Source organism: Trichogramma pretiosum, unplaced genomic scaffold (genome assembly GCF_000599845.2).
Source record: "Trichogramma pretiosum strain Unisexual culture from Peru unplaced genomic scaffold, Tpre_2.0 scaffold12, whole genome shotgun sequence".
Lineage (NCBI taxonomy): Eukaryota > Metazoa > Arthropoda > Insecta > Hymenoptera > Trichogrammatidae > Trichogramma > Trichogramma pretiosum.
In genome coordinates this window covers 1,045,545-1,070,771 of record NW_019641690.1, presented here as the reverse complement: position 1 = coordinate 1,070,771, position 25,227 = coordinate 1,045,545, and the positions used below count along the sequence as shown (strand labels likewise).

The 25,227-nt window shown below is 35.7% G+C and overlaps 5 protein-coding genes across 18 annotated transcripts; 3 read left to right on the top strand and 2 right to left on the bottom strand.

Moving 5' to 3' along the window:
* The first annotated feature begins 163 nt into the window (after window positions 1-163).
* Window positions 164-2,938, top strand: LOC106649760 (lanC-like protein 1). The gene is made up of 9 exons (XM_014367359.2): window positions 164-321; window positions 705-789; window positions 854-1,033; window positions 1,110-1,261; window positions 1,326-1,614; window positions 1,678-1,860; window positions 2,226-2,372; window positions 2,456-2,558; window positions 2,720-2,938. The coding sequence occupies exons 2-9, from the start codon at window positions 709-711 to the stop codon at window positions 2,794-2,796; spliced, it is 1,212 nt and encodes a 403-aa protein (XP_014222845.1). The 5' UTR covers window positions 164-321; window positions 705-708; the 3' UTR covers window positions 2,797-2,938.
* Window positions 2,939-3,144: 206 nt separating this feature from the next.
* On the top strand, window positions 3,145-6,208 carry LOC106649794 (allantoinase). Of its 2 annotated transcripts, none has more exons than XM_014367418.2 (10): window positions 3,145-3,376; window positions 3,445-3,614; window positions 4,258-4,372; window positions 4,446-4,592; window positions 4,673-4,718; window positions 4,820-4,913; window positions 5,016-5,202; window positions 5,277-5,582; window positions 5,822-5,854; window positions 5,927-6,208. In XM_014367418.2, exons 1-10 carry the CDS (start codon window positions 3,242-3,244, stop codon window positions 6,068-6,070), a joined length of 1,377 nt encoding a protein of 458 aa, XP_014222904.1. In that variant the 5' UTR covers window positions 3,145-3,241; the 3' UTR covers window positions 6,071-6,208. The 2 variants fall into 2 exon arrangements, with proteins under 2 accessions (XP_014222904.1, XP_014222903.1); XM_014367417.2 differs by having other exon boundaries at window positions 3,146-3,376; window positions 4,817-4,913.
* A 2,769-nt stretch (window positions 6,209-8,977) lies between these two features.
* On the top strand, window positions 8,978-15,943 carry LOC106649879 (cyclic AMP-responsive element-binding protein 1). 11 transcript variants are annotated; one of them, XM_014367590.2, is made up of 8 exons: window positions 8,978-9,841; window positions 11,325-11,555; window positions 12,111-12,257; window positions 12,332-12,455; window positions 12,881-12,985; window positions 13,797-13,937; window positions 14,014-14,083; window positions 14,160-15,943. In XM_014367590.2, the coding sequence occupies exons 2-8, from the start codon at window positions 11,355-11,357 to the stop codon at window positions 14,302-14,304; spliced, it is 933 nt and encodes a 310-aa protein (XP_014223076.1). In that variant the 5' UTR covers window positions 8,978-9,841; window positions 11,325-11,354; the 3' UTR covers window positions 14,305-15,943. The 11 variants fall into 11 exon arrangements, with proteins under 11 accessions (XP_014223076.1, XP_014223075.1, XP_014223071.1 ...); XM_014367589.2 differs by having other exon boundaries at window positions 8,979-9,852; XM_014367585.2 differs by lacking the exon at window positions 8,978-9,841 and adding an exon at window positions 9,872-10,035 and having other exon boundaries at window positions 13,809-13,937.
* A 1,164-nt stretch (window positions 15,944-17,107) lies between these two features.
* Window positions 17,108-21,491, bottom strand: LOC106649780 (pre-mRNA-splicing regulator WTAP). 3 transcript variants are annotated; one of them, XM_014367389.2, is made up of 6 exons: window positions 21,014-21,491; window positions 20,302-20,614; window positions 18,970-19,094; window positions 18,719-18,897; window positions 18,488-18,642; window positions 17,108-18,401 (listed from the first exon to the last, which is right to left on the bottom strand). In XM_014367389.2, exons 2-6 carry the CDS (start codon window positions 20,516-20,518, stop codon window positions 17,692-17,694), a joined length of 1,386 nt encoding a protein of 461 aa, XP_014222875.1. In that variant the 5' UTR covers window positions 20,519-20,614; window positions 21,014-21,491; the 3' UTR covers window positions 17,108-17,691. The 3 variants fall into 3 exon arrangements, with proteins under 3 accessions (XP_014222875.1, XP_014222878.1, XP_014222877.1); XM_014367392.2 differs by lacking the exon at window positions 21,014-21,491 and adding an exon at window positions 20,853-20,970; XM_014367391.2 differs by lacking the exon at window positions 21,014-21,491 and adding an exon at window positions 20,694-20,844.
* A 936-nt stretch (window positions 21,492-22,427) lies between these two features.
* LOC106649761 lies at window positions 22,428-25,097 on the bottom strand. The gene is made up of 6 exons (XM_014367360.2): window positions 24,781-25,097; window positions 24,317-24,592; window positions 23,924-24,211; window positions 23,501-23,846; window positions 23,012-23,413; window positions 22,428-22,938 (listed from the first exon to the last, which is right to left on the bottom strand). Exons 1-6 carry the CDS (start codon window positions 24,883-24,885, stop codon window positions 22,631-22,633), a joined length of 1,725 nt encoding a protein of 574 aa, XP_014222846.1. The 5' UTR covers window positions 24,886-25,097; the 3' UTR covers window positions 22,428-22,630.
* Between the last annotated feature and the right edge of the window lie 130 nt (window positions 25,098-25,227).

Below are 25,227 nucleotides of genomic sequence, written 5' to 3'. Positions count from 1 at the left end.
GAGGATTTGGAAAATATGATCGTTCAAAATAAGGAATCAGATCGTAAATTGACTGATGATAATCTGGGCAATTAGATCGATTTCATTTTTTCGCCACTTTTATAAACTTGGAGTTGTACTCTCTGAATGATAGGTCGTCTATGTTTGTAAACAACTTTTCTTCGTGTTAAGACGAGAAATTGACAGAACCATTTCACTTCTGCATAAAAACTAATTTTTAGTTTTTAAAAACAGCACATTATTGCGAGAAAGTATCGAAAATTTAGTTTTCCATCAAAATTAATCATTTTTTAATCGAATTAAGCTACTAATATAAATTTGGTAAGCTGTCAATCATCAGTATCTTAATTACTATATTCATCCCTTATAAATCGGCCCGTCAAACTTATTGAAAAAAAGTATAGATTAAATTAATATAGTCTTTTCATAATCATTGACATTTTCATTGCGCACTTATTTAACTGAAATCATACATTTAGAATTACAAATTATTGTGTGTTTATTTTGATTCCTTTTATAAATAAATTAACAGGTTATATGTTGACAAGGGTTGCAATTTCATTTAGAATAAAAACATCCATACCGAAAAATATGTTAAATATTTCAATGTAACTATTAACTGTTAGATAATTTTTTTTTACATTGTATTTTTAAAATATTACTAATGATAAAAATATTACTAAAAATTTTACGATTTTTTGTAGAGAGATGAGTTCAAGACATATACCTAATCCTTATGAAGATTATAAAAAAGGAAAAGAAACTTTTATCAATAGCGATGCAAGTGATGTAAGTAAATTCACATCAAATGCTATAAGCCCTCAGTTTTCAATAATTAATAATTCTGTTAAAGATATCGGATGAGTTTAGAAAAAAATTAAGTACTGGAACAGAACAGCTGATGCAACTATTAAAACATAATGAACATAATTGGTACAGCTACGATGATGATTCTTTATACACAGGATTGCCTGGAATAGCATATACTTTATATCATTATGGAAAAACTTTCAAAGATGAATCTTACGTTACTGTGAGTTTATTTGCAATTATTGAGGATTCTTTGATGTAAAATATTTAAGGATTTTTATAAATATTTTTACTCTTAGAAAGCAGAAACCTTCGTCAATAATATTGTTCCAAATTTAAGAGGCAAGCGTCATGTAACTTTTTTAACTGGTAATGCAGGTCCTCTGTGTCTTGATGCTGTTATGAATCATCTTGGTAATAATGAAAAGAAAGCAAAAGACTCAATTGAAAAGTAAATTGAAATCTTGGTTTTTTATTTACAAGTTGATTTAAATAATAAAGTACAAACATTTTAGGTTGAAATCTTTATCATCATATGTAGTTGATGAAGGTAGTGGAGTTCCAGATGAATTATTGTATGGTAGAGTAGGATATTTATATTCACTTCTTTTTGTAAACAAACATATATCACCTGCACCAATCGAGGAAAATTTAATTAAACAAGTAATAAGTTGCATATTAAATTCTGGTAAAAAATATGCAAGTGCTCGAGGTTTTAAATCTTCTCTGATGTATGCATGGCATGATTCTGAATACCTTGGGGGTGCTCATGGTTTAGCTGGAATAATTTATATACTGCTTCAAGTAAGATATATATTTTTTACTTTCAAAATTTAGTGCAGAAGATTTCATTTGAATTCTTTTCAGGCTAAAGATTATTTAACGGAGAATCAGTTGAATAATGAAATAGAACCAGCTCTGCAATGGCTAGAAAGTCTAAAATATCCATCGGGAAATTTTCCGTCGTCAGTTGGAAGTACCACTGATAAGCTGGTTCATTGGTGTCACGGAGCACCTTCAATGACGATGTTATTTTGTTTGTCTTATGAGGTATACAATATTTATTTATCATCAAATTAGTGATTTTTTAAATATTAATTATTACGAATAAATCAAGAATCATATTTAGCGATCCGTCTGGCAAGTATTCATAATTCACTCTTGTATATTATTTGTAGTGCACTATGACCTAAAGTTGCATAAAAAATTTGTTCTTTTTTCAAAAGTGTAACACTTTTTCTACACAATGAGTAACTGTTACAAGACAGTTATAATCGACTCTATTTTTCGATGTTTCGCGTAATTTTTAGCCCAAATTGAACCAAATAATTTCCAATAATGTCCATAACTATAATTAAATAAACAATAAATTTTATACAAGCTAAAATATAATATTCCGTTATTTTTTATAATAGATTTTCAAAAAAGATCAATATTTACAAACTGCATTGCAATGTGGAGAAGTTGTATGGAATAGAGGTCTTTTAAAAAAAGGTTGCGGAATATGTCACGGAGTTGCCGGCAATGCTTATACTTTCATTTCTCTTTTCCAACTAACAAAGGTAGTTCAAAAGTATTATTTTATTATTTCCATTCATCAACTTCATACAATTGAGACGTTACTAATTCGAAAAACTTTTTGAAGGATCCAAAGTATTTATACCGATCCTGTCAATTTGCAAACTGGTGTATGAATTATAATGAAAATCAAAAAAAACCAGCAGATAGACCTTTCTCATTATTTGAAGGTAAATTCTTCAATTATCTTATATTTTATGTAAATGTGTAAGCAAAGTAACTACATCATTTTTGAGCCACTGCAGTCTTTTTTTGCCCTCTAAAGATTAATATTTTAAAGTGTTCAACCAGAGTCTATTTAATTAGAGTTGGGTATTACAATTGATTTCAGGTCTCGCCGGAACGATATATTTTTTAGTGGACATGCAAAAGATACAAGAAGCTAAGTTTCCTGGGTATACATTATAAAGATTGAAAAAAACAAATTATTCAAATTTAATGTAGTTTGTATCAATTATATTTTATAATATTTTATACTCGTAATAAAATTGTACTATTTCTGTCATAATAAAATTTTTGTATCTACCAATTTGTTGCACTTAATAAAAGGAATAATTTTATTTTTACCGCAAAATACGAAACTTTTAAATTACTTTTATGCAGCAGTTGAAAATTCAATATAATGAATAACGATAATATGTATTTGATATCATTTTATGCAACTAAGCAATCACTGAGCAATGAAAGATATTAAAAATCAACATAGTCTTGTAAATGATAAATAACAGTTTTATTATTCAATCAATGTATCAATGTTTTCCGCATCTGCTCGCATTGAATCGCAGTCGATATCGAGCTTTACAGAAAACAGTTACAAATACGAGTTTACTAATAAACTGAACATATTTTCGAAATGCAGAAAATATTTATTTCCAAGCGGACAATTTTACCTGATGGTATAAAACCATCGGCAATAGTAGTTACGAACGGCAAAATAAAAGAAATAATTTCCCTCGATAGTGTTGAAAAAATATTCGAAGAACTAAAAGTATAAAATCAGAAAATTGTATACAATAAAACATATTGAATAATATAAAAAATTTCTTAAAATCGTAGAAATATGAAGGAGTTACGATTGAAGATTTCGGAAATCTGGTTCTAATGCCGGGCATAGTCGATTCTCATGTGCACGTAAGTGAACCTGGTCGAACGGAATGGGAAGGTTATTGGACTGCAACACAGGCTGCTGCTGCCGGTGGTGTCACAACTATTGTAGATATGCCATTGTAAGAGTTAAATTTAATTAACCATATTTTTATGAATAATTTTTGGAACCTGATCGAAAAAAGCACCAGAGCTAAGATTTTCGCAGATCCTTGTCCAAAATTATTTAGGCTTTCTAGCTTGGAAGCTTTCTATGCTTAATTAAAGAGGCAGCAACACTCAACGATTTTTGAAAAGTGCAAAATTGGAGGATTTTCTGCGGAAGCCGCGTATTTTTCATCTTTTAATTTAGGATCTGCAAAAAATTTTATTTTTATTTTACCTTCTAAAATAACCGAGATATCGTAAATTCCCAAAGAGCAATTTTTCGATCACCGGTATCTTTTTTCGGCAAACGAAAAAATGAGTATCCTCATAAAGTTGAAATTTTTTCCCGATAAGTTCGTAGAATTTTAGCTTCAAAATTCAATTTCTTTCCTCTCCATTTATTTAAATAGAACAACAATTGGATTGGATTATATTGATTGAACCAAAAAGAGGGTTTTGTTTTAAATATAGAAGAGGCGTGAAAAAATTGAGTTTCTAATTAGTTTCACATGATCTTGCTATGCGTTATAGATACGTTTTGAAAACCATTATTTTGTTATTGTAGATATACAAAAAATTTATTATCGACGTTTTAATTATAAAAATGTTGTATCGCAGGAACGCAAGTCCTCCTACTACTACGGTTGAAAATCTGAAATTAAAAGTTCGTGAAGCGCAAAAGAAATCATTTGTAGATGTTGCATTTTGGGGTGGTATAGTTCCAGATAATCAGGTAAAATAAAACATATAAATGATTGAAGTAGTTAAATGTAATTTTTATTGACGTACTTGGTTAATGTTTGTAGAATCATTTGAAGGCTCTAGTAAACGCTGGAGTTGTTGGTTTCAAAAGTTTTTTGCACCCAAGTGGAACCGATGATTTTAAACATGTTAGCAATGATGATGTTACAAAAGCTGTGACTGCACTTGAAGGCTGCAATGTTGTTTTGGCCGTGAGTTATTTGATAGAATGATTTTTTATCTCATAATTATTAGTCAGGGTTTATTTAATTATTCTTTGATTTTTTTATAGTTTCATGCAGAGCGGGAGTGCAAAGCTGTATTAGAAAATAACGAAGGTAATTATGTCAATAAAATTTATCTACATTAATAACATTACTAAAAAATTCATGAAAAAATAATTATATTTAAGTAATAACTAACTTTTAATTCCCAGAAGATCCTTACGAGTATGCCACATACTTGAAAACAAGACCAGCACACATGGAAGTTGATGCCATAAGTTTTGTGAAGGACATTTGTTCGATTTACAAGTATGTGTAGATATATGTTCGTTAAAATATTGTTTAAAGTCTATATTTCATCTTTTCGGCTCTATTTTGGAAGCTCTAATAAAATATAATCAATTTTATCAGATGCCGTTGCCACATTGTGCATCTTTCGGCAAAAGAGGGTCTTAATCTCGTAAGAGAAGCTAAAAATCAAGGATTACCTTTGACCGTCGAAACATGTTTCCACTACCTTTCTCTGACTGCCGAACAGATTCCTCGTGGTGCTGTAGAATACAAATGTTGTCCACCCATTAGAGATGCTCATAATAAAGTAAAAATTTCGATCTCTATAAAATGTTAATGAAATTTTCAAAAGTTAGACCGAGAAATTAATGAGCGTTGCAGGAAAAACTATGGGATGCTTTGAAAGATGAAACTTTAGATATGGTGGTTTCAGATCACTCGCCTTGCACCGCTGATTTAAAAGGCGACGGAAACTTTTTACAAGCCTGGGGTGGAGTTTCCTCACTTCAGTTTGGTCTTTCTGTATTATGGACCGAGGCCCGTACGAGAAATTTCAGTTTCCAGGATATCGCTCGAGTACTTTGTTCTAGTCCAGCTAAAATGTGTGGATTGGATAATGTCAAAGGATGTTTGAAAGTCGGTGTCGACGCCGATTTCGTTGTTTGGAATCCCGAAGAAACGATTGAGGTGAATTGAATTATGCGTTAGAAATTTATTTCGGCGACTCTTTAATCAAGCCAAATCGTTTGAGTTCATATTTTCTGCGCTTGGCTTGAACAATTTTTGTGATGCTCTGGTAGTTTCGTCTATTATTGAACTTCCAATATCAATGGAACTTTTCATTTATAACTATAATTTTATATGTATAATTCATTTATTCATTCATCTAAAATACTGCAATGACGCAATAATATTTTTATTTTTAGATTAAAAAATCTGGTATTTTCTTTAAAAATAAGGTGAGCGCACGAACGAGCCATTTGCGATAATTCATCAAATTTTTCACGTTTAAAAAAATGCTTTTTTCGTAGATGAGTCCGTACTTGAATAAGGAGTTTTATGGAAAAGTGTACACCACAATCGTTCGAGGCAATGTCGTCTATCAGGATGGAAAATTCAGCAATAAACCACTTGGAAAGCTGTTATTACCCGAAGAATTTTTATCGACAATTTAATTTTACATTACGTGGAAAAAATGTTGAGAAAAGATATCAATTTGAATATTTATTTGAGCCATGTGCCGTAAATCAAGATTTTTAATAATCTGAAAAATTCAAGCAAAAACATGGGAACTTTCGAAATGAGTTAACGAAGCCGCACAGTTTATTTTTCTCTTATTCACAATTCCTTACCTTAGAGAGTCCTTGAAAGTGTCTTTAACTGCGAGCAGAGGTGAATCATTCAAATTGAATGACGTCATATCGACTGCACCGTCACGTCATGCTTATGCAATGGTAATTGAAAATCAAAGATCGAACTTTGCTGAAAGAAATATCATTTTTTTCAGTTTCAACGTTAGTTAAATTTTCATCCAGATCGATAATAAAAAAGTGCTCAAAGGGATTTTTATATGCCACGAGTCTTTTATTTACTTTTTTTTTTTTTTTTAAATAGTTCATAAAGTATTCTTCATTGGGGTTTCTATCATCCCGTACGTACGTTTACATAAGAAAATAGACGTTTGAAAAAAAGCTTTGATTTATTCTCTCAAAGTCCATCGACTATCTGGCCAGAGATCTTGAAGCCTTCAATGGAATAATAATGCCATACAAATGCCTTGGACATAGTGAGTATGACGCGGGCCAGGTTTTTAGTTGTATTTTGCATTTCATTGAGCTTTTATATAGCAACGATTGTCATTCAAAGTACTCGGGGCTCGGTGAGAGATAAAAAAAATCGATGCAAAAATCGAAGCGTCGCGCACGATTATCGCAACGAAATGTAGTATAGCGCGGAGCTGGAAAAAAGGCGTCAGACGCTCGCGTTAATTTATCTCATGAAAATAAGATTAAAAAAAAGTCATCCGAACGTATGGCAAAAGAATAAACGTTGAAAAAACCCGAGAGCGATACGGCAGAAAGGAGAATCAGCTCTCGATGAGTAATGAGTATTGTGCGGGTCTTTTCGCAAAGAGAGAGAGAGAGAGAGAGAGAGTCGAACGTAGTCGACTACTCTGGCTATGTATTACGAGGAAGGTGCGATAAGTCTCTTCTTTGCTATCGCTCGACGTACAAACTCGGCGTGCACGCGGATACGTCCCGAACGGCCGATTCCCGACTGCGTCGACGACGACGACGACTATACGAGTCGTGGAGAGGGTTATTTCGTATTTGGTCGGGCTCGTGCGAGCCGAGAGACGCAAAATCTCTCGTCGACTCGTCGTTCGTTACATTACAGAGCTCACACGGCTTGGCGTCTTGTAATTTGTGCATGTGTTTGCGGGACGCGCGTCATCGCATGACGTCAGCAGCAGCAGGCCGCCCCCCTGCCGTCGACGCCGCGCGACCGCCACCTCTCCCTTCTTGCGGCGCTCTGTCTCTCTCGTGCGGCCGCAGCCCGCGGCGCGCGTTTGCCTCATGCCAATCGACGCTCCTATTACGCAGCGAGCGAAATCGATTATTCGCTGATACAACCGCCTTTTTCGCTTAGACGCCTGAGCTTTCGATGGTCATCTACGGGATTTTCGATGGACATCGAGTATTTTTGAATGAACCAAATTTTTGACGGTACTCGCCATTGTCCAGCCAATTTATACACATTTGACGCTGGGTTATTGATTAATTGATTCAAAGCTAAAGCTCGACTTGAAATTAATTTGTTTCTTATGCTTGAATTGTTGTTGTTTCAATAAATTGGGTAAAATGTGTAATCTGCTTGAGTGAATGATCTTTTGAAATCACAACTTCCTTACTCGAGCGCGATCCGATCAAAAGCACTGCTTGAGCGAGCGAGCCACGTGCTGTCCAATTGAGCAATATTGACGTTCGAAGATTTCGAATTCTTCCGAGCGGTTCTTGACTCGGGATTCTTCCCAAAGGTCGCGTTGCCGAGCTTTTCTTTCCACGAATTCTAATCTCTCGTTGTTGAGTCGTTGCGCAATCTTTTTACTTATCGTTTCTTTCTTCCAAATCGAAGCCAAATCCCACCGAGAGAAAGTATACGAAATTTTCTCTCTTTTGCCGGTATTATATTATACAAATGGCGAGTAATTACTTTGAACCCTTGCGCTCTCCTTGGAGCTTTTCTTGTATACAGTTGTGTAACTGCTCGACAGAAGCACGCTCCTATCTCGTGAAAGATCGAGGCATGTGTATCAACATTCAGATCCGTCATTACGATCACACAGCTGGAGTTAGACAATCAGCGATCGTTCCAAATGACGTTTACCGTGCGTTGCATACTCGCTCATGCGTAATTTGTAAACAGGATGTATTCGAGCAACTTTACCGATGATCGTTACGGTGATCGGTAAGAGATCGAAAAGCTCCGGTCGGCCATACGATGCAAGTACTTTTGCCAAAGCGAGCTGGGCTCAGGGTTGAGTTTCGAATTATTAAAACTACTCGCCCACCCACGAACCCACGAGTCTCGCGTAAATATCATAAGCAGATAAGCTCTCTGTCAGCTTTCCAGCTCTTATCGATTCTTATTTTTCTCTTTCTCTTCTGATCTTTTTACACATACACGAGCACAGATTGGAAGCTTGCTTAGATTGACATATCGAGTTGTTATATTTATCAATGAGATCGTTAGCAGCTGTCGAGCTGTGCCAACAATCGCGAACAAATCACAAAATCGGTATAGCCGCTCGGGGTAAGCCTTACAATCCTATCGAGTGGTCGAAAGCACGCGAGCGGCGCTAAATTTTCCGATGGCTCGCGAAAATCGGTCAAGTCCAAGTTGAGCCCGGCGAGTCCATGACATCCAGTCGCGCCATATACCAGCGCGAGTATAGTTGCTCCAGAGCGCAGAGATTATTTCAATTTTCAGCGCACACTCGCCCGTCCATGGAGCGTATGCGTACCTATATATAATACGGTAGCGCCAACTTGCAGCTGTGTATTTTCTCGCAGCAGTTGTAGAGCGTAGGAGTATCGCGCGGGAGCGGGCCGAGAGATAAGGGTACGTTTGGGCCTGGAATCTCGAATTCGAAAGATCTCGACGGCGGCGAGATGTAGACGGATTATAAAGCCGCGTGAATCGTTGCGTGCGCGCCTATCGTCTTTGGGCTATAAGAGCCGCGAAAGGCAGTCGGAGAGGCTTTTCGAGCGTGCGTTGAGCCATATTATATAGGAGGAGGCCAAACTGCGAAAAGCATAATCGTTGGCGCGCTTGTGCGTGTAACTTTTTATTATATCTATATATGTGTGTGTATAGGTAGGCTAGTGGCCAGTGACAGTGGGTCTCGAGCCGACTCCGACTCGGTGCGTGCCGTCATCAGTCGAGTTTACTGCTCCGCGCGTGTGGATCGTCGAGAGAGTAGCGTACTCCCGACTTTTCGTGCGTGTGTGTATTATTATATTGTGTATATACTCGTGCGCCGCTGCTGCGAAGCTGATTACTGAATCGCGCCAGTCGTGCCCAAGTCGGCGAGTCGCGGCGGCCCCCGCGAGTGTGAGTGCGGATCGTGACCGACGCGAGTTAGTGTGCGTGTAAGCGCTTGCGTGCCAAGGAGCGAGGAGTGTACTGCTAACTACTCACTACTGCCTGTGACTGCTCGCGGATTGACAGTGTGTGTGCATATCTGTGAACTGTGTTTGTGTGTATTATTCGCACGTCGAGGTGGAGGGGGGCCTCGAAGTTTTGCACGGCCATCTTGTTGGTGACGCGCAGCTCGTCGGAGGTCGTGGGCTCCGCCAGTGACGAAGCCACTGGAGTTTTGACGTGGCTGCTACGTACCTGCCCGCTTGCCCACTCCGATTGCTGCACAACGGCGCTACAGAAAAGTACGTAACTGGTAAGTAAAGTACCCAGCTGGACGCGAATAATAGGCTACGTCGCCGACGAGATAGCCAGCCGAGCTCGGCGGACCTGCAGCATCTGCTCGCTGCAAAGCTGCATGGCTGCTGCTGCTACTGCTGTTGCTGCTGCGCCTCGTGCACGTTGCCTCTCGAGTCGAAAACGCGAAACGCAACGGCCCGTAAGAGCTACTAGTGAAAGCGAGCCAAAGACGAGCAAGCGTAGAGCGCGCGCGACAACGCCAGAGTGCGACAGAGAGAGACGGAGAGCGCGACAGAGACGGACTGACAAACAGACAGACGGCCGCGAGTGACGAGTGCGACGAGTGACAACGACTACCTCGAGCCATCCTTCCAAACGATATGCACTTTTGCTCGTTCCTATAATGATCGCACCCAGCTGCATCGCGGCTACGCGCCGTTCAAGCTGCCGCCAAGGACTCGTGCACTGAGAGCTTGCGCTGCACGAGGCCGCCGCTTATCCCCCGAGTCGGATTCTCCTGCACTCGACTGCATCGTCTATGCACGTTGCTGCTAGTAGTGTTGCGATGCTGCTGCTGCTGCTGCTGCAACCCCCTCGCATCCGTGAGTGCGCGCCGCGATAATCCATCGACTGACACTGGCCGCTGGCCACTGTTTTTTTTTTTTTTTTCCTCGTATAGCCCGCATCGTCGTCGCTCCGCGTGCGCGAACTTTCAGTGAGCCGATCCGTTTGCAGTCTGCTCGCTAGTGTACACACTCGTGCGAGCAGTGTGCAACCCTATACACGCCTAATTCACTGTGCAACCCCCGCGGCTCGTCTGCTCCGCACTGCACACTCCGACGGCCGTGAATTGCGCGAAACTGTATGAAACTTCAGACCGACTGATTCGAGTCGTGCGTGCACCCACTATCGAGTGACACTTTATTTGCTGACTGTCGACGACGACGACTGGTACGATGCATCGTGTTTCTCACTCTGATGCAGCATCCTAGCATATTCGTGTCTTTTTCAGACAAATGACTGTCTCCTTGAACTTTCTCTGCGATCTGTAAAAAGATAAAATATCGATCATTCATGACCAACCCATTGGGATAGGCTCTATCTGACAGCAGCAGGCACAGCTTACAACGCGCTGATCGCGCGATCTCCTATTGCTTATGATATGGTCGAACTTATACTTGTTTACTCCGCGAGCGACTCTATTTTTAGGCGATCTCTCTCTCTTTCTCTGTCTTTCTTTTCCCTCGCTTTCGATCGGTCTTGCTCGGCCGGCTTATGTAAAGCGTTCCAGGCTCTCGCAATATCAGCGTTTTCTGTCTCGCTCGTTCGGCTTGCTCTCGAGTTTCGCCTTATCGGCAATCGTCGCGCATTATAATAGTTCTGTACCACGCGAAGCATCGGCGTTATTATATACATACGCGCGACGATTAAAAAAAAAAATACGCGCATGGAAGCAACAGGCTAATGTAGCAACGATGAATCTTGCAGGGCACTGGCGGCGTTTCGGGTCCTCGGGCTATGGACAGCATGGTCGAGGAGAACGGATCAGTTGTGGACCCACTTGCGCAGGGATCGCAGAGCGGCGAGACCGCCCCCAACATCGTGACATCGGTACAGTCTCAAGCTAGGATACACAATCAGCAACAACAACAACAACAATCATCCCAACAATATCTACAGCTTGCCTCTACCAGCATTGTGCAACTCGACGCAGTGCAGGTATACAGGACAGGCTTGAGTCATCGACAATGTTTCACTACCTGTCACCTGTACACCTTGCCGCTTATAAATCGACCCCTTTTTTTACCGATTTTTCGCAATTTTTTACAACTTTTCATTTACTTATATAGTTCGATTTTTGATGCTTTGCACACTCTTACATTATCAAATCAAAAAAGCTGATTACGGCCTTCAATCATATTCTTTCAAAATTTTATTGATATCATCATAATTTGCATAATGCTGGTCTTGGTATTATAAGTTAAAAAATGTATCATTAATTGAGGTTGTGAACTGAATTGAGTATTGACAAAAAGCTCATCAAAAGATTTATGCAAAAATCATTTTAAAATGTTATTTATATTGCTAAGTTTTTATCAAAAACATTTTTATACTATTCACAACCTCAGTTTAACTCCATTTATTTAATTATAAAATGCAAGCTGTATTAATTTTGTAAATATATGTTGTTTAATTTTTATTACGTTGCAACAATCATGACAGAGCAGAATTTTTTAATTTGACAATTTAGTAAAACTTATTCATTTTTGATAGGTCCAATCAGTTATTCAACCAAATCAACAGTCAGTTATTCAAACTGCCACAAATATACAACCTGTATCTCTTTCTAAAGGAAATGTTATTCTTGTCAAACCCAACTCTGTTATTCAGACAGCTCAAGGAGGCTTACAGACATTACAAGTGAGTTTAATTTTATGTTAAAGCAAGAAGCATTCATTTAAATTACTGTATAATCAATTAAAAATTTATCCTAGGTTGTCGAAACTGATGATGATGGTAGCTCTGAAGAAGAATCTCCAAAAAGAAGAAGAGATATGCTATCGCGTAGGCCATCATATAGGAAAATACTAAGTGAATTAGGCGGTGGAGAAATAACTGGTGAGTATATTCTTACTATAAATAGTTTAAAAAGTTGAGTCTTAAGCAATTTTTCCATTTTTATCAAATTATGGCAAGCAATGCATGTCAGTTCATACGGAATTAAGTAATGCTTTCTAAAATTTTTAACGTATACTTGTTCTTAATTTAAATGGATGGATCTATTGCTAAGAACAAAATGCCATACCAAGCTTAAAATACTAGTACATATGACACATTTGATCATTATTACACATTAAATATTTAACATCTGACTTGTTTGATTTTTAGTTTATTTTATGTATGATCTGACTGCATTAATTGCAAGGCAGAGAAAAAAATTGTTCCATTATCAGTAAAATTTGGTTTGGTTCATTTTATAGTTTAAAACTTTTTTATCTTGATTATATTATGAATTAAGAAAATGGAAAAATTCAATTGGATAGGATTAGGTGTTGCAGATAATCGTATGCGACCAATTGAAACTTCTTCTGAATATGATTCTAATGTGGATAGCGAAGTATCTTCTCACTCGTTACCCTATCCTGCAGGTTTGTTTTTTTTGTTTGACATAATTTTATTTATCTTAATGTTTTGTAATTATGATCACTTGTTTGATTTATTAAGTTATTGAAAATGAAAAATTAAACTTAAAGTTTAAATTATAGTATTCTTCTAGTTAATTATATTTTGAAAATGTGATTGGTGTGGCATTTTGAATATCAATAAAATTACACGTTGATAATTTGCAAATAAAAATCAAATGTTTTAAATAATTTTGAAGCAAAACGTCTTTGAATGATCTAGACATGCGGAGTAAGTCTGGAAAATGTAAAAAAATCGAACGTGCGCGATAATCATAGGATTAATGACTTCTATACAAGACTTTTGCGCGCTAGAATTTGTGAGAGTCAAGACCCTTAGCTTGCTTTTGATATGGAGTTTATTACGTATGATCACTGTACTGTTTTCTCTTGTCTTCTCTGCCGCACTTGTTTGTTGTATATACAAGTTCGACAGAAAAAGATCATGTTATTAGCAAGAAAAGATAAATAACTCTAATTACAAATAAAATATTGCTCAAAGGAAAGCTGAGGGTACATCGGTAGTATACAAAAAATTGAAACAAAAGAGTTCAAATTTGACTAATTCAATTGAAAGATGCTCAATCAGCTGTTTAAAACCATGCTAAAATATTATGTTTGATGATGCTAATATTCGTAAACAGTTGATTATTTTTTTAATTGAATTTTTTTACTCACTTTAATAGTTGTAAACAAAACTTGTTCAAACTTAATTTTTAATTTAAAAACTTAACTGATCTTATTCCACTTTTATTGTTCTTATTCACAACTTTCTTAGTTATACCAGCAGGATCAATACAATTAGCTCAAGGAGAAGGAGTACCAGGACTACACACCTTAAATATGAGTAATTCAACAACAGCAGGTGGCACAATAGTACAATATGCTCAAGGTCCAGATGCACAATTCTTTGTACCAGGTAGATTTTTAAAAATTCTACTAACATTTAAGCAACAAATGATTATTTTATATTAAATAATATTGCAAATTTTCAGCTAGTACTGGCCCTGGAGTAGTTGTTGAAGATGCAGCAAGAAAACGAGAACAGAGGCTGATGAAAAATAGGTAAAAATTCAGAATCACATTAAGATGTTTTCAATCAAGAACATGAAAAGATATTAATAATTTAACTTTTATACAGAGAGGCTGCTCGAGAGTGTAGAAGAAAAAAAAAAGAATATATAAAGTGTTTAGAAAATCGTGTGAGTACACTTGAAATGAGGAATCAAACTTTGATGGATGAACTTAAATCGTTAAAAGAATTATACCAGCAGAAAACGGATTGAAGCTTGTATTTATTGTTGAAGATCTTCCTCAACATAAAATTGATAATAAAAATGCTCAGATGCTGATAATGTATGTTGTTGTTGATGTTATACAAACAAAGGTGATGTGCAAGCACTCAGGTAGATAAGTGTTTCTTGTTATATATTGTATTGTATTACAAAGGCTTGTGAAACTTGCTAATACTAAAGTGAGCAGCCAAAGCTTGAAGAATGAAGATAACAGTCATATGCAATCGAAGGACACATTTTATTTATATAAATAAATACTATTGTTTGCAAAATGAACTATTAATATAATAATGTGAAGTATTGTTTTAAAGCAAAGCTCATCATTTTGTGTTTGTACTGCGGATTAAATAATTGCATTACTTTTGCCATAAGTCAATAACAAAGACAGCCGTAATTATGAAAATACGCAAATTTTATAAGTCTAATTTCACAAATACTGGACGTTTCATTATAGATGTTTGAGCCTTATATCTAAAAAGTGTTGGTTTTATAAAAAATGTTCTATACAAAAAATATTTTGCTTTTCAATATCCATCAAATATCAACCACACTTGAGTGTAAAATAGTAAATAAAAATATATTGTAAAGTATTATGATGAAACGCCCCATATTTGTCAATTCATTATTCAAGAATATTTTATGTATGCCAATTAGATAGTCTTACATGGTGAAAATTGATTTAGAGATTTTCTCTATTGTAAAAAATTAAAAGTGTAATATAAGTATGGAGTGCCTTGCAGATTAGAACATATTTTAGTGTGTGTATTCTGCACATGAATATTTTAATGTATGTTTACAAGACATACATATAAACAGTGGATATATCATTTTATCATGATAAAATAACGAAATACAAGTATGAAATGAATATTTTTCATATAATTAAAAGATGAATGTTTCCCAATAGTTTCAAAATAAACTTTATGAAGATTTATATAAATAAGTATGGATAAAATTCTTATATTATGTGTTTGATTGTAACATTAATCAATTTTTTTTGTTTATTATTGCTGTAGCACACAATCAAATCCAGCAATTCAATAATTCTGATTTATTGCATTTTTGTTTTCTACTTTACGATTGTTATTCAACAAAATTTTATTTAAAAGAAACTATATTTTTACAAAAAATAAAATTTTTTTTTGACTAAGTGAAAGGTTTACTTACATATTGTGTTATTGAAATTTCTTGCAACGTTATAAGATTAACGGATAAAAGACTTGTTGCAGTCGGCATATAAATACAAGAATAATCTATATATATGTCAACCAGATTCTTGGTGTAAGTTTAATCTAATAATTCTATGTATTTTTTATTTTTATTTAAATGTTGAGCTTTTATTTATTGAATGATTCATTTTGATTTTAAATTGATTAACTAATGATTAATGATGCAAATATATAGACAATTTTGTAAGTTATCGATATAATTTATTTTAAAAAATCGAATTTAAAAAATTGTACTTTTTTTAAGAGATCTATACATCATTAAATCTCACTTGTAATTATATGTATAGTATGTGTATATCTCTGTTACTTCGCTTATATTCTACAGTATTGTAAATAGAATATATGTATTTTTACATATCATTGGCCTTCTTCAAAAATATAAATTTATCAACTTGAATGTATTATATGTATCTTTTTACTACTCTCAAACCATTTAAGAAAGAAAATAAGATTATTACGTTTCTAATCTACTAAATCATTATATATTTTATTTTTATTTTGATTGAAAAATGGTCCTTCAAAACCTCATGAAAAGATTTGGTGATTTCTCACGTTTGTTATAAAAATTATTAAAAGTTTTCTATCACTAAAATGAATATTTTCATTAATAATATAATATCTAATGACATTTCTTATTTTAGTTTTAGTTCCATAAATTTTTCAATTATTAGGTCATGTACAGTGTGCTACTTGGGTTACTTAAATGTTTTCACTTTTTAAGGATTGCAAAAGTTGAAAAAAAATTCTTAATTCCCTTTTAAACGGTTGATAAATTGGAAATAGTTGATGAAAATTTGTAATTTTAATATGGTAGTGCAAACATTAACCTTTTATTAAAATCACAAATTTCAATCACTGAATTCGAAACCTTTACATTTCAAGTCATTTGTAAAAAATTAATTTAATTACTAAATAAATGGAACATTTCTAAAAAAGGTTCGTAAAAAACAATTTCTTGAAAAAACCCATTACCTTCAGGTTTCATTCATTTGTATCAAAAATTAAAAATTTTGAAAATCCATGATATTGAAATGAACATAACATAAAAGAATTCTCAACGAACTGTACTTGAACATTAACATTTTTAATACAAAGCTTTTTTGTATCATTTGACATAGCATCATTTGAAGTATCTGTAATTACATCTATTTTTTAAATTATTATTAATTGAATAGTAACATACTCGGAAACTTTACATTTTTTTTAATGATTTTAAATGCTTTTTTAATTAATCACGTGTTATCTTGTTTTTTTTTAAATTCTATTATAAAATAACTCATGTTGAAACTTTCATTATTTTTATTTATATAATCTATAAACCTCATATAGCAATTTCTGAAAGTAAAATGTATGTAAACAAAAAAATGTCAATCAAATCTTTTACATTTGTTTTACTCAAATATAGACATTTTAATAAGCTGACAGGGCTTTTATTCATTCCTTTGCAGTTTGCACCTTACCTCATAGATAAAGTCTTCGTTTTCCATCAACTTATTTATGAAACCAGTGATTTTGGAAACTTTGATTTTTGGTGTTGGTGGTAGCATAAAAATGAACGAAAAAAATTGTACATTAAGTTTTCTTTAATATGACAACTTCATAAACTCTTTATACAGTTTTTAAATGTGAAAAAATTATTACAAGATTGAATTGTTCTTTTGAAGTGTCACAGTTTCAATAATTAATACATCGTCTGTGGTATTTTTTCTTGAACCACATTAAAGAATAATATGGTTTGTTACATTTGTTCAGGTTCATAATTTGTTTTAGCTCCAATTTTATATTACACGAAAATAAATTAAATAATTTCAAACCGATTTTCGGAGCAAATATTTATGTCTCACACTTAATTTAACATTAATAAATAATTATTATTATTATGTATATTTATACAGATTACGATTATGAATATTATTTTACCGAACAATAGTAGATTACATAATCTATAGGTCAAGCATGATTATTGACATCAAAAAATACTATAAACAAGTCAACTTGATAGGAAATCTGTAAGAAAAATTTATAAATAGATAATTTTGAATTCACAAATTCACTATTTTTGTAAATGTACACATTTCATGAATTCTTCCATTGATAATATTTATTCAAATGTCATAAACATTACTTGCCACATAAACAAAATTTAATTTCACTCAGGATCACTTTGTAACATTTCGCCGTTAGTAAGAACTAGAGAATCTTCTTCATCATTATAATCCATGGATGATAAGAGATTTTCTTTGCGTTTTTTCTTTACATGTTTTTCTTCATCACTATTTGGTGCACTTAAATCCCTTTTAGCCCTATCCCTTCCCCTTGTCCTTGAATTCACTTCTTCCCCATTTGTCTTGCCACTGCTTTTATTATTAGTTTTAGTTCTTACTTTCTTTTTAATGCTCCTTGCTTCATCTTCATCTTCACGATCACTCAATAATTCATTTTCTATTTTAATGATCAAAGCTGCAGAATCACTGGAACTTTCATCATTAAGTTCTGTTTGATGAATTTCATGTCCTGTTTGGTCATTATTATCAACACTTGCACGGTCACTTTGACAAGAATTGTCTACAGGTAAAGGTGGAGTCCTTGCACCTTTGTATCTATCACTATCTTCAGGTTTTGCTAGCATATTTTCTGCGTGTACATTCTCTTCTGATTCGTCTTTCTTTATAGGTGGAGTGTGTGGTGATAAACCATTTGTTAAATTATTCTCACTACTTGATGTTTTCAACGAATTATTTTCTTGTTGAAGTAAAGTTACAGATTCTTTAGCTTTCCGCAACTCTTGTTGTAAAAAGTATATTGTGCTTTGCATGCCTTCTACATCTTCATCAAGATCTTGAATGAACTCATCAAGTTCTAAAATAAAATATATCAAAATTTAAGAAATTATGTGCTGCTTTTTAAGTTATCATTTTCAAAGAATAAAATTGTATAGAACATACCAGATTGAGATTTTTTAACTTCCTCTCCAAAACTTTTCTGTAATGCAAGTTCACTTTCTAGTTTAGCTATTCTACCGCTGGATATCATTCGTCCTAAGTCTTCATTTTCTTGATAAAGCAATCTGCATTTTGCCATCAATCTCTTACCAGTATTACTATAAATAGTAAAAATAATAAATTATTTTTATTTCATTTCAAAAAAATATTTGTATTATATATTTCAATGCTTACCTATCTGGGGTGAATTTCCAAGCACTTAATTCATTTTGGGTATCTTCAAGTTTAGCTTTAGTGCTAATTAATTCTTGACGTAGTTTTTGTATAAGTATATTTACAGCTGGGTCTAAGAGTGTTGATCTTAAAGTAGTAGAAGATGGTGCTTGTGAAGCTTTGATTTCAGCAATTTGATTCTGAATTTGAAAAATAATATTATGACATTAAGTGGATATTTGTAATATCAATAGTTTTAAAAATAAACATACCACGTATTCTTGAACTTCTTGTTCTTTAGAAGTAAGCCTTCTCACTAAAACTTTTTCCCTATGCGAGGCTTCTGCATACTGTTGCTTATACTTTTCATTGGACTCTCTCAGGGAGTTTATATCACCTAGAATAAACAAAAAATACATTAACATTTCTTACTTTCAATCATTTATCTTACAAATTAGTTATTTAATATTCAGTGAGTAATAAACTTATATGTTCAGATACTGCTTTGAAAAATTTTAAAATCGATCTAAAACTTAGGCTTAGCTATTAATATTAAATTATAGTTTCAAATAAAAATTTATATAAAATTGGATTTGGAGAAAATGCAGATGATCAAAACTTCCTAGTTACTTTAATCTAATTGTTAAGAAAAAACTCATTTTGATACTATAGTTGATAAATATATTCATAACATATATTAAAATAACTTTTTCAAGTTTTGATTTCAAATGTTGATGAATTGTGATTTTTTAATGTCAAACAGTTGACGTCTCTAGGTAACGCATACTTTTTTTTAATTATTGTTGAAGCTTGATTATTCTTGGGCTGCATATCAAAGTTCTGTAAAAGAATTCAAATCAAAGATTGTTGCAGAATTGGCTTGTTCTTCGTTTTTGTAATGATATGACTTCACTTTTTAATATTCTATTACTTTTCACAATTTATAACCGGGCTTTAGAGACAAATCAGAATCTTATAGAATTTTTCAATTTTAGAATGATCTATTGAAAGTTATAGCAAAAACTCTGAAGTTTATGCATTATAGTTTCAACAAAATATTTTGTTGAACCAATAAATATTATTTGGTGCTTTCTTTATACTGGCTGATGAATTTTTTTCACAACACCAAAAAATAAACAAGTACTGTTTAACCACTTTCCAAACACAAGAAAAGAAGCACCAATTAACTTTTTGCCACATTTTTCACGTAAACCAAAAAATGACCAACAGCCACACTATCACAATTTGACTCACAATATGTTTTAGACCACTTGTAATTAATAATTCACGTGTAATCACATCATCTTAAATCTTTGGACACGCCAATCAACTAATTGAAAAATATCAATTAGAATTTGTATTTCAAGTACCTAACTAATTAATAACCATTTATGATCACAAATTTCAATAAAATATCTGATGCACAATAATAGTTGTAAAAAAGTACAAAAGCTAACACCCAAACTATATTACTCTTATTCATGCTTATTTCGAATGGGTAAGTTATCTAAGAATCCAGTGGAGTAAGAAATACTGACAATAGTATTAATAAGAGTAGTCAGTAAAATAGACACTGAGAGACTTTCAAGTTATCTCATTAGTACCTTCCAATGAAGAATTCTGTGATTCTAAGGAGTCCACATATAAATCCTGCTCCTGCCATTTTGCCATCAATTCTTCCTTAGAGAAGCTTTCCAATTGTTGTTCTGTCAGTTTGATTCTAGATGAGTTAGAATTGGTCGTTTTTCCATCGGCATTGCTGTGAGCACTTCTGGGTGAAGACGTCCCTGCTGATTTGATTTCACTGTTTTCTTCTGCCATAATACTTATTGTACACTACCAAGGTTCGCAAGAAAAAATTGTATGGTGTTCTCAATTCCCAGCATCAATATATCACTTAGAAACACATGAGCAAATCTATAAATGAATAAATAAAACTGTGTTACATTATTTGAGTAAGTAGATAAATGTTTAAGTAGGATAAAAAGAGAAATACAATTGAAATCAGTAGTAGAGCATGTGAGTTGATTAATTATTTAGATTGATTATTGAGATTGCATATAGGTAGTATTATCGAGGCAGTTGGTTCGTATAAGACGTGATATAAACGAAAAGAAGCAAGAGAATAAAATAGAACAAATTAGTGAGTACTAACAATTGTACATGGGTAACAACATTAAAAGTCAAAAGTGCCGAATGTGTGTGTGTGTACAGGTTTGGTTTTAATTATATTTTACGAAAGAGATAGCATAAGACGTATACGGGTTCGGGAATGTACGGCAATTGGCGACGGTGGCGCGCGCTTGGTTAACTTACCATGAGACACTGCAATGAACTTAAAGTCTCGTTCGGCGAGAAAAGATAAGTACGCTGTGGAAGCCGGACTGAAGAAAACTCGACTGTCCAATATCCATGCTAGGCTGCAGGCATGCCGCGCCAAGGCTTGGCGTAGCGCGAGTTGCGCTTCACCAGACGGCCCAGGGTCCAATTACCGCAAGTGCGCGGATTTGAGTCTATCGGCCGAGGTTGTGATCGAACTGGTCTCGCGTACGAAGACAAGTGTAAGGTCAACAAGTACTTGACAAAATGTGGACTGCGTGCAGCGAATGCGAGTCAACGTCCAAACGACTCAACGACTCGAGGTTCGCTCTAGCTGACATGGACTTTGGATGATGGGGTTCGGGTATCTCGCATTCGGACTGTAGAGTGCAGCAGAGCTCTGGCGCAGAGACTATATAGCTCTCTTTCTCTCTCTCTTTCTCGCGTGCACGATATACAGTAACAGTGGCAGGCACGTATATATATAGGTATGGAGCACTGCTCCGTCCTGCACATAATACGTACCGCGCTAAGGCATAGTCTACGTTTCGCTCGCAAACTGGATAGTTCCTCGCGCACGTTTAGTTCGGCAATCGTATCAATACCAAAGCCTGCATAAGTTCAAATGCACTAAAATTTTGTTTCGAGGGTGTTTATTAAGTAATTTTTTACAAATTAGCAACGAACCCATAACCCATCAATTGATAATCATGCCAATGAGCTCTCGGGGCTCGCATACTTTCGATTAGCCGTAAAAAGCCCGTTGCATTTTTAAACTAAAAGTCTTTCTAATGAGTTGCTCAAGATATTTCGAGAGTGTGTTTGAACATATTGCAGAGTTGATGGAAAAATCACAACTTTTGTAAATTGAATCGTTACAAAATGGAGTATCGATGAATTTTGAAAGTATGTTCGATTTTTAACGGAAAATTGCAATTGAATCGAGATGAAGAAAATTTATACTTTCACGTAGTTGACAACGACATTTTTGGCTTTGCTTCATGAAGACCAATAGTTTATTCTTCTACAGTAAGTTTTTTACATTATTCAATGAACAGTTTTTTTTTAAATACTTTATTATAAAGAATATTATTCTATCGTACTAATTTTAAAAATAAAAATGCTACTTCGATAAAAACTGTTTCGTCTTAAAGATTTATCATGTTAAACAAACGATGAAAGGAAATCAAAATTTTTACTCAAGGAGATGGCAAAGCCAGCTCAAAAATCAAATTTTTAATTATTTTTTCTGAAACTTCTATTGAACTTTTATTCTCTAAAATGCACTACGCTGACCTACATTTTAATGTTCTACAGGTACCGTGTAGTTTTTTTTTTGGAGATTGTTCAATAAAAGTTTCAGAAAATTTGATTTTTGGCCTGGCTTGGTTGCACCGTTAAAATAAAAGTTTTTGATTTTTTTCATGGAAAAATTTAAATCATTTTAAAATTGTTCGTACCAACAATATAATTTTTTAAAAACTATTCAACGTAATTGTAGACAAAAATTCTTACGAACTTAATGCGTATAAAAACATAAACAAAAATAAGCAAGACTGCGAAAGAGTCACTAAAAATTAGGCAATTTTATGAGTGCTGCAAGTAGAGCCAGCTTCACTTTTTCAGTCCCGTAAAGCCGAATTTCGAGCCGTTGGCCAAAGCGGTGGAAGTGTTGAGCCTCGACGCGATTACGTGACTCGGTGGCCTGAGCAGCGAGGCCGTTTTCCCCGTGACCGCCGGCGAGCCAATTTTGGCCGTAGCTGACGCGGCAGTACCCCCAGCAGCCGCCGCCGCTGCCTTCTGTTCAAATACCGAGGCCCTTTTAGCGAGAAGACTTCGGTTCGTAACCGTGGCCGGCAGAGTTTTCGTGCCGACTAGCTTGGTAACGATCGGAGGTTTCGTCGCCAGATTCGTTCGTTGAGCTGAAAAAATTTCACAAAGTCTCGATCGTTAAATTTACGTTTCAAAAGGTAAAAGCGGACGGGCGTCTCTCACCGATTGCCGATGGGCCACCAGGGCCACTAGTGTTGTTGTTCCCAGTCACGGATTTGCGCTTGGCCGTGCCCGAGATAATCGGCTTCGCGACTTGGGCCTTGGCCTGAAGAGAGCTGAGGGTCCTGACCGGGCCGGGCTTGGTCGGTGGCGTGGCTACACGCCTCGTGCCGGTTGCCGTCGACGCAGCGACCTTCGAGCCGGCTATCGCCGAGACGGCACGACGAATCGGAGGAGGCTTCACGGCTGCGCCACTGCTGGTGGTGGTGGTGGTCCGCGCGACGCTCGTCTGAATCTTGCCGAGGCTCCTGGGAGCGCTGAGGCAGAAGCTACTGTTCATCAAAGGCGGCGGCATCAATCTGGCCATTTTCTGGGCCTGATTCTCCGGCGTTTCTTCCGGGTCCTCTGGGCGAAGACACACGAGCATACGCGTTTTAAGACTGTCGCGATGACAATTGGGAGACAATTGGGAGTGATCGGTTCATTGCCTACCTGCGAAGGACATGTTGCTGGAGACCGGTTGATTCGGTAGTTTTTTCGCGATGAAGTTGACCGCTCTGTCGAGTATTTGGTGCGCCTTGACGACGTAGTCGGCCAGTCCGAAGAGCTCCTCGTCGTTGCTCTGTATGGATATCTGGCCGAGGGACTCGGACAAGGCGTGGCTCAAGGGTGGCGAGATCGCCGGCCTCGGCGGTGACTTTCTCGCCTCGAAGCTGTCGTTCGCCGACGGGTCGAGCTCGTAAGTGCCCTGCCTCGTGAGTTTCGGTATTTCCGTCGTCGTCGCCCTGCCGACGTCGTTGACGCTTCTCGCCGTGACGAGTCTCCCATTGAACAGATTCTTCGCGGGGCATGAAACAAACGGCGATCAAATCACGATGAAATGATACTGTGCATGAGTTAGTGCATTGCACCTACCGTGCCGTTTGGAACAAATGTCCGAGGTTTGAATTGCGAATCAAAGTAGTCCGTGTAACTGCGAGTTAGGTTCTCCATTTTTTCCGTACTCTTGGCTATCGACGTGTTGAGCTTTTGGTTGCTACTCAGCATTGGCACCTCGTCGACGTTGTTGCATGGTTCGCACTTGCCGCCGATTATAGTGAACAGCCTCTGGGTAATTTCTCGCACCAACAAGGTCGTTTCCTTCGACAATTCTGGCAATAAGTTGCTTCCCGTTTCCTCGATGTGATTCATGCTCGAGTGTAACTTTAAGGGTAATATAATTGAGTGGTCAACGGGCGCACGTGTCGCGATGACTCGGTACAATACGGCTAGTCGTCGGTAGAACGATAAAAAAAATCAAATATTCACCTTGTTTTCACCTGCTGGTCCGCTGCCGGTGATGCTCCAAAACGAACCATCTGCATTGTCCCTGTCGCTGTCGCTGGGACACTCGCAGGCAACGTCGTTCATTTCCAGAGTGGCTACCATTTTCGATGTGCCACACTCCAATGTTATCCTGGTATTATTGGGTTTCACCGGCTCGTTTGCCGTTTTTGCAGCCTCGCATTTTTCAAACTGCCGAAGCTGAAATCCAACTGCTTGCAGCAAACAGATGATGGTCGAGATGTCGGGTTTCAATAAATTCTAGTTCATCAAAACTCATTATTATTCTTTTTTTCGCTCATTATTATTTCTTACATAATTATTTGATAAACGAATTAAAGTCGAGTTATTCTGCTTTAAAAAAAGCTCTAGTAATGATACAATCCTGATGATTTCTCCCAATAGAAATATACAAATATAAAAAAAAAATTGATTTTAAAGTTACTCACATTGTCGGGACTATTTGCATAAAACCACTTCACAATCCATTGGAAAAATTGTCTTCGAGTACCTTTGGGCATCAGTTGCGAAGCCGATCCAGTCATATCCATCATTATGGTAGATTAAAATATTTTTTGAATTACATTAACGATTCTGAGCGAGTGTATATTTTGTAAAATTTTACTTGTTGCTTCAAAATGCAACGTCAGTTAAAGAAAAGCAACGAAACAACACACACTATATTCTCAGTTAACAAATACAAGTCATCAGTAATCGATGAACTTACGTTCCTGACTCTCACTCAGTTATGCGAGCAATGGTCATTCGATTTTCTGTTTATGTTTACAATTTTTCCAGACTTCTCTTTTTCTTTCTATTTACAATACATACACCATCATCGTAAGTCAAATTTTGCGCGTACGAACATAGTCGCACGATTCTACTTCAACGCCATC